Source organism: Hordeum vulgare, chromosome 2H, assembly GCF_904849725.1.
Source record: "Hordeum vulgare subsp. vulgare chromosome 2H, MorexV3_pseudomolecules_assembly, whole genome shotgun sequence".
NCBI classification, from domain to species: domain Eukaryota; kingdom Viridiplantae; phylum Streptophyta; class Magnoliopsida; order Poales; family Poaceae; genus Hordeum; species Hordeum vulgare.
Genome location: NC_058519.1, coordinates 66,850,778 through 66,859,209, shown reverse-complemented (window position 1 = coordinate 66,859,209; position 8,432 = coordinate 66,850,778). Strand labels below are relative to the sequence as shown.

General features: G+C 44.9%; 1 protein-coding gene across 5 annotated transcripts; it reads left to right on the top strand.

Moving 5' to 3' along the window:
- Positions 1–2,786: 2,786 nt before the first annotated feature.
- Positions 2,787–7,860, top strand: LOC123425044 (DEAD-box ATP-dependent RNA helicase 13-like). 5 transcript variants are annotated; one of them, XR_006621780.1, is made up of 7 exons: positions 2,787–3,033; positions 4,110–4,395; positions 4,505–4,570; positions 4,676–4,834; positions 4,974–5,505; positions 5,885–6,709; positions 7,494–7,860. XR_006621780.1 is itself a non-coding variant. In XM_045108713.1 (6 exons), exons 2-6 carry the CDS (start codon positions 4,360–4,362, stop codon positions 5,297–5,299), a joined length of 420 nt encoding a protein of 139 aa, XP_044964648.1. In that variant the 5' UTR covers positions 2,788–3,033; positions 4,110–4,359; the 3' UTR covers positions 5,300–5,307. The 5 variants fall into 5 exon arrangements, 1 of the variants encoding a protein (XP_044964648.1); XR_006621782.1 differs by lacking the exon at positions 7,494–7,860 and adding an exon at positions 7,217–7,457 and having other exon boundaries at positions 6,437–6,709; XR_006621781.1 differs by having other exon boundaries at positions 2,788–3,033; positions 4,184–4,395; positions 6,437–6,709.
- Positions 7,861–8,432: the final 572 nt, after the last annotated feature.

The following is an 8,432-nucleotide window of genomic DNA, read 5'->3' as shown; positions in this document are numbered from 1 at the left end:
TCCGTTCTTAAATATAAGACCTTTTAGAGATTACACTATGAACTACATACGGATGTACATAGACATATTTTAGAGTATAGATTCATTCATTTACTTTGTATGTAGTCTTCTAATGGAATCTCTAAAAGGTCTTATATTTTGAAACGGAGGGAGTACTAATGTAATCAATAAATGTACGTTTGTGTGCATCGGTGAAGAAACCTGAATTATATGCTCTTCTCGGAAAGAAAAATAGCAGCAAGCAAATCGCTGAGTTCGGGCAAAGACAAGAAAATAGAGCTGTCGAGTCGACAATACTAAATCACTCTTGCGGTTGGTACAAATCTTGATGCATGAATTTCACAAATAGTGTAACAGTGATGGACATAATCCACTATGTATTATAACCTGAAAACTGATATCAACGCCGGCATGGACGATCGGTCCGCTGCATTTTGCGCAGCCTGACGATATATCAGTGGACTCTAGTGTTGACCTCCGGGCCCTGTCGCCCTTCACCAACGACGATGAGATCACAGCGGATGGTGAAACAATCGTTCTGGAGATGCTCGGACTTCTCCAAGGCTTCCCTCGCGATGTATCTGGCGAAGCCCATGCTGAAATTGGCGGGCACATGAGTGATCTCAATCGTGCGAACGTGGCTAGGATCTTGCTTTTCGACCTCGTAAATGATACTGAAACCGGCGTGCACTTTCACAGGGTGCTCAACGTCCTGGACGAGGGCGAAAGCAACTGTCATGTAACCGGCATCCTCCGGGAGTTTACTATTCGGGTAGACCATGATGGACCAACGGTAGCCTCCAACCATGAATGGTCTAGACTCCAGGGCCGTGCCGGCTGGCACCTGGTAGGTCTTTGGTGCCTGAGTAGCCGACGATCTGTAGACGTTGGAACCCGCTGGGCGGAAACGCCCATGCCGGCGACGGCATCGCAAACAACTTCTTCCCTCTGGTGAATATGTACAGTGACTAAGAGATGATTTCTATAGTTTTTTTTTCTGTCAATATCGACCAACAGATTCTATTCCTATGTAGGATTGCAATGTCAAACCTGATTTGCGGATGGTTTGTTCGGCCAGAAGGATTGAGCCGATTTGTTAAAGATACGGTCAGGTCCTGGCCTAAAAATACTCACCAACCTCCCATCGAGTGCGCGCGTGCCACCGACCATCTGTACTAATAAAAACATGAGAAGGCAAATCCATCTCCAGATTTGGACCTTTTAATCACACAATCAACGATGTACAAGATTCGTTAACGAAGCTAACAAAGACTTCGTTAACGCTAATCCTTCTATGCACACAAAAAAAACTGCCTCTCGCACGTTCTCTTGTAACTACGCCGCACCCCGTCCGCACCTTCGCTCCATCGCCTTCGCCCGTTCGCCATGCTCGCTAGCCCCGCAGGCGCCGGCCGTCGCGCCGCGCCCCGCTCGCCCCCCGCGCAGCGCCGCGCCCCGCTCGCCCCAGCGCCGCGCCCCACATGCGCCGGCCGTCGCGCCGCGCCCCGCTCGCCCCCCGCGCACCGCCCCGCCCCGCTCCCCCAACGCCGCGCCACGCTCACCCCGCGTCCGCCGCGCCGCACCGCACCCCGCTCGCCCTCCGCGCAGCGCCCCGCCCCGCTCGCCCCAGAGCCGCGCCCCGCTCGCCCCCCGCTCGCCCCAGCGCCGCGCCCCGCTCCCCCCCCGGCGCAGCGCCCCGCCCCGCTCGCCCCAGCGCCGCGCCCCGCATGCGCCGGCCGTCGCGCCGCGCCCCGCTCGCCCCCCGCGCAGCCCCCCGCGCAGCGCCGCGCCCCGCATGCGCCGGCCGTCGCGCGCCGCCCCGCTCGCCCCAGCGCCGCGCCCCGCATGCGCCGGCCGTCGCGCGCCGCCCCGCTCGCCCCGCGTCCGCCGCGCCGCACCGCACCCCGGTCGCCCCCCGCGCAGCGCCCGCTCCGCTCGCCCCAGCGCCGCGCCCCGCATGCGCCGGCCGTCGCGCCGCGCCCCGCTCGCCCCGCGTCCGCCGCGCCGCACCGCACCCCGCTCCCCCCCCCCCCAACGCAGCGCCCCGCCCCGCTCGCCCCAGCGCCGCGCCCCGCTCGTCCGTCGCCGCAGGCCGATCTGCTCTCCGGTCCGCCGCAAGTCGATCTGCTCTCCCGTCCGCCGCGGGACCTCTCCCCCTGTCCATCCCCTCTACCACCCCGAGCCGGCTACTATGCTTGAACCTGGCAACCGTCGGCCAGCTTGGACGTGGCAACTGAAGATCGCGGAGGATGCCGATGATGGTGGTGATGGCCAGTTGCCTCCTTCCCCATCTCTAAAAGCAGCATCCCCCCTTACCAACTTGTAAATCAGGTATGTATCATGTTTTAAGCGATTGGATGTTTATTGCGGGGGATGCTTGTTGAGCTTGTGATTTTTCGTTGGAAATTTTTTGCTTCGTTGTTGCTGCTTTCGTCGGAATACGTATTGCCATCGAATGGTGATTGATTTGAGCAAATATTATCATTACTGTCTATGTTCAGCAATGTGGTGTGGTGAAAATGTTGTTTCAGCGAGGCTCTGGCCCCTCATCCGCCCCAGTCAGCGCTGACCTGCCCATGCACTTCGCCGCCACCGGCCCCGGCCACGAGACCTTCAAGGAGAACGGGGTCGAGGGGCACGTGACGGCCTCGTACAGGGGCAGAAGCAGCACGACTGCGTCCCGGAGGAGGGGGCAGTTTAAGGGGCTGGAGGACGGCTACGGCTACGGAGATGCCAGCCCGCCCCAACCCCAGTAGCAGCGGCTACGTCAGCGGGGGGGGGGGGGGGGGGGGGGGGGGGGGGGGGGGGAGCAGCGCCGCCTCCAGCGCCGGGAAGAAGAAATTCCTGGTCCTGCTGTTGTTGCTCCTCTTCAAGTTGCCGCTCCTTCGTCCGGAGCTCCTCTGCAGGACCGTCGGGTGATGCTGGTGGTGGTGGGCACCTCTGGTTTCACCACTGCTGCTGGTGGGAAACGCCGACGCCCTCCGATCCCCGTCGCCAACCCCCCGAGGCATCCGCCTCTGCCTGTAGAAGAAGGTAAAATTCAATTAAAATTTGAGGTTTCAGATTTCGGTTAATCTGTACTCCGAACTCTGAATTTGTTGTGGCCGCTCTTTCAAGTGCTGATGAACCTGTAAGATAATTGCTGAAGATAATTTGTAAACTTAACAAGATTGCGAGCATGTGTCAGTTTGCATTGCAAAATTGAACCGGCTCAATCAGTGTAGCAGCACAATGTTTGAACTGAACATGGCCTAGCAAAATTTTAGGTTCAGGGTTCAGGGTCGAGTGGGTGTGTGTGTTGTGCTTCATTCACATGGTCTCTCTGTAGTGTCTCTCTTTAGAAACAAAGTGACCAACGGTGTCTCTCTGTAGTGGAAAGTATTGTTCCCTCCTTGTTATTTTTGATGCAATAAAATAATGTGAACAATCATAATCCACAGTGTCTCTTTGTAATGAAATAAAAAATGTTTCATTGGAACATTCTTGCTGACAGCTCCTTGTGGTCAAATTCCAAATTATCGAAAGGACTTAACTGAATTTACTGTTTAGTGAAATCAAAATGATGGAGACAGTAGCATTGTTCACATTTTGTCTCTTTTATGGAGTGAAATAGATTTAGTGAAATTCATCTTTAGCAGTAGCATTGTTCACATTATGTCGATTCGCATCAAGAACTGAATTTGTACAGTAGTAGAATTTCAGGGAACATCATATAAACACTCACATCTCCATGGAAATTAGTCGCTGCAAGTTAATCACTTATGTAGCCCATACATTGCAATAGTCCATCTGAATCTTTACATGGTCTTTACAAACAACTTTGAATCAAAGACAAGCTGTATGCACTCCATTTGAAATTTTGTGAAACATTAAAAAACATCTTATATATTTAATGCTTCTTGGATTTCTGGAAATATTGGCAAAGTGTTCCTTCTCAAGCTCAACTGATTTTGGCCTGCCTATTTCTGCATCTCTGTCTTCATGCTGGGTTTAAGTGTAATAGATAAAAATGCTTATCCAAATGTTGTTTAGATAAAAACAAGGGAGATTAGTGTACTCATGCTACCAAACTAAACAGATTTTTGCTTTCTGCTACCAAACTGAACTAGGGAGGGGCAGTTTAAATCAAGATGCGACGCAGAAAAGAAAAGCACATATGAACAGAGTATATCTACTGTTGTAGCAATGCAGAAAGTTCAAATCAAGATGCAACAATGCTTCACTGTAAGAAGAAGCCAACAAAAAAAGGATAAAGCAACGACTATGAGTGACTATGAGTTTGCAGTCATGTTGTTCATACCGTCGGAAGCGACAAGATCCAGACTGGAACAAATGCAGCAACGAAGATATTTGCTATAGATGAAACGTGTGCACTGCAGCTCTGTTGAGAGAGATGTAAGACTTTTTCTTTTGTAGAGATGAATTTAGTTGAGTGTTAACAGATTTGTCTGCAGGGTTTGAATCCGCAACTAACAGAGTGAACATATTTTTCTCTGAATCACAGGATTTGAATGCACTCTTGCAACATCCCTTGCAGCCTAAGTCATTCTCACACCGCTATTTGGCTGGGGTTAGTTTTCTGTCATGGAGTAAATGTTATGGATCGATTATGGTATCCTAACCTGACTAGAGTGTCTATTATGTGTTCACTGACTTGAATCATCAATTTATTCAGGCGGGTATATCACCATTGCTTCAAAAGCAACTAGAAGAGTTGTCCAAGAGGAATGTAAACAGTAATAGCAGTAATGACGATAATAAAGGGTCACGATTTGTTATTATTGGCCAGGATCGTGTGGAACCGTTGCAAGCCCTTCAATATTCTGGACAAGAGGTTAGGTTTCTATAGACTATTTATGGTATTCATAACCAGAATCAAGTTTGCATCTTGTGTATGCAGTTGATACATTAGTTGCTTTTGTTTGTGTATATGTAGTTCATATATTAATTGCTTCTGATTTTATTCCTGTCAGATTTGTGTGATCATGGACAAGCAAAGGGAGAAGAGAAGACTTGCTGAGAATTGGAGGCGAAAGAAACACGAAGAGAAGAAAATTAAACTTCTATCATCTTTTTACTGTATTCACTTATTACCTGAACTCAGATGAATATTGGATGTAACATGTCTCTGATTAAGTGTTTTATATTTCAAATATCACCTTAACTATACTTGCGATGAAAAACAGTACATAATCATTGTACACGCAAAGCACACCCACCTTATAAGTACCGCCTTCTATTTTCAGGCACACAGGAACAAAAGAAAAAGGACACGAGAAGTGCTAAAGAGAGGGACTGAATAATAAATGAAATACTGAAAAAGGAGGCATGTATTGTTTTGAGATTATTTGTCTCGGGCCACTTCAGTTCCACGATTCCTTCATAGTCCGCAACTAACAGAGTGAACATTTTTTTTTTGCTGAACCATGAATCTTATGGGAAGTAGCGAGCTTTAGAGACTATGATTTCGCTGCGGAGGTGTCACCTAATAATTCTACATTCCAGGTATAGTTTCTAATCCGTATGTTTAAAAAATATATCTCTACGGTTCTCAATACAGTAATATGTAACGACATCTATATGAAATGAATATTGTTGTGATTAATAACTATGTATGAAGTGTACGACTAATTTAGCAAAAAGAATAGATATAATTTGTAGTAGTAGTATCACATTGACTACTAAAGATTTGATTGAAAACTCAAATTGGTTGGAGCAAAGTTTCTACGAACTCTATAGATACTGGAGTTTAATTTTTATATTAGGCAAAATGAGTGTTGACCTTTGTAAAATTGGTCGTACAATTCATTTTTCAGAAGTGCATTGAAATAAAGAATTCCAGTTTTTTTATTTTACATAAACTGATTTGGGCCTTCCTTACCAGATTTTTTTAAGAATCACTTCGCTTCCCATGGCATTGTTGTTTCAAAGACGGAGCTATCCCAGTTTGTTGCTCTATCATTTATGCTGCAACTTGTTGTTCATTCCTTTACATTTCTTTTACAACTTTTAGTGAAAGGCAACCTCCAATCAAGCAGCGATTTACCAAAGAGCAGTTTCAAGTTTTCTCTTTCTTTTGTACATTGTTGTTGTGCATAACTTGTTCTGTTATAGAGATTTAAATGAGTATTGTTCTACTTTAGATTACTGCACCTTCTGGTTGTGAGTGGATCTAAGAATTAACATGATACGATATCTTCTCGAAAGATGATACATTATCTCGACACCAGCATGTGTCATTGTTTGGGCATTAGATAGGTTAGCATTTTTAATATGTGTATTTAACAATATTTTGTGAAATGGAGTTATGGATCTATGATCTAACAAGTTCACTAGCATTTGGTAGGTTTGCAAGCTTCCACAATTTCATTGCACATGATTTACTACTGAAATATTCATGAATTTATGATCTGACAAGTTCACTAGCATTTGGTAGGTTTGCAAGCTTCCACGATTTCGGATCCGTTCGGAGATACTCCGGCTCCTAACTCTGCGGTGGAGCGGAGCGACGTGCAGTTCATTTCTTTGGAGCGGGCATTCTGTCGCTCCTTGTTTCCAAAGGAACGGAGTGGTACATTGCCGAACAGGCACTTCATTGCACATGATTTACTGAATTGCAGATATCAAAAGGCACATGGAGAAGGATGTTAACGAAGTGATAAAGGTTGCACGGCTCACAAAATCAAAACTACAGCAATTGAATAAAGAGGTGAGTTAATTTGCGCTACTGTAACTTGCACGATGCATATGCTTTGCAGTGGTAGTAGATGACAACACGTTTGAGTTCTAAGGATCTTCACTTTTATTTGTCATTGACTGAATGGAGACATGTCTCTATCATCTCTGGTTGCCTTTGGCTTGTCCACTTAGATCCATGGTCATTAGTATTTTCTTCCTCAAAATTTAACTGCTAGCACTTCCTGATATTCCAAGCTTTTGATGTTTTCTCCAATGTCTTCCCATGAAAATACTGGAAAGGTTGGTCATTTATGAGAGTATGCATGGTTCATGATTTCCATGGTGGCATGCTGCTTATAGTTTTTTTTGTTTGTTTTCGTGTCAATATTTGAATATTTCCTTGAAATATGAAAGATTATAGTTTCATTTATGAGTATGATGCAGGATTATCACTTATAAAGTTTCATACTTGTACGGATATCTTATGTACCAATATTTGAATATTTCCTTGAAATTTCTGCTTCTGTTGTATTTGTAGACGTCAGCAACACCATCTCTGTGTAGCCAGACGGTTCTTCATGTAACTCATCTTTTCTATTTTAATAAAGATCAGCCAAGGCCTTTTGAGTGGTCGTCTGTCACCCTCATCCCCCTCCCTTATCTCTTGTTCGATGTGTTAGTTTGTGTCAACATGTTCAAGATTTTGCTATCTTTTAGCTCAAGCAACTAAACTGTGCTCTGTTCTAAGCATGCAAAATGATTCTTTGGTTTCTGTGATATATGATGAGTCATGTGGTGCATTTTTTCTTCTTCAGGATTTCACTAATGAGGTTGACATTTCCGGATGATTTTTTACCTGAACAGAGTGGCCTTCATATCAAGCATTGAAGGCAAACCTTTCTGATGTTTGTCTATGCATCGTACGTTTAATAGTTGGCCACTATGGTTTTTCATCTCTCAGTACCCATAACACTATGCAAAGGATCTTCTGAAAACAATATTTTAATTAGCAGAAGTGTCTTGCTAACATCAAAGTAGTTCCAAACTGAACTTGCGAAGAAGGAAATAATATTTTCCGACAAGCTAGATGAAAATAATTCGTAAATATGTGATTATTTGGCTTTCCAAAAGCATATGTACACATAAGTATTTGCTTGATAATTAAATATGAGTTATGTGCAATTATCATAGCAAATTTTAGATTATACATTGGCCTAGACGTGCTTTGCATACGCAGGAATTAAAATATCTTGAAGTGTATGTCGGTTCTCATGTATGTTTGTAATATTAGTCAAAACGTGCATTTGCACGTGCTCAATTACTAGTTCCAATAAGCAGCCCATTAGTGCTTCCCCTCGTGAGGTCAAGCACAGCCCACAATCGAACAAAAACGGTATTAATTATTTTTTACAGTTTCGCTAAAACACATCTAAATATTGTTAGAATTTAGGGCTTGTGATATATCCCTATTCCTCGGCGTCTATCCGTGATGCCGTTCATAATTCACATATCTAAGGGTAGAGATCTTTTTATACTGATTTGCGACAATATAAAATGCTGTGTTGCAAGTTGCAACACTATGTTTTTCGTTGTGCAAACATGTGGCAACCAAAAGTGGATCGTGGTAATAGCCTATTGCAACCATAAAAAATATGACATTCAATTATACTATTCAAAACCGTACATATAATAGATTCATAAACTCATAGTTCTCATAGCAAACCATCAAATGAAACTGAAATATAGCCCAACCA

Excerpts from the sequence above, each read along its gene's own strand:
- LOC123425044 (XM_045108713.1), top strand. The coding sequence starts at position 4,360 with ATGAAACGTGTGCACTGCAGCTCTGTTGAGAGAGAT. Across the intron at positions 4,396-4,504 it reads GCAGCTCTGTTGAGAGAGAT|GATTTGAATGCACTCTTGCA; the intron begins GTAAGACTTTTT and ends TCTGAATCACAG. Across the intron at positions 4,571-4,675 it reads CACACCGCTATTTGGCTGGG|GCGGGTATATCACCATTGCT; the intron begins GTTAGTTTTCTG and ends CAATTTATTCAG.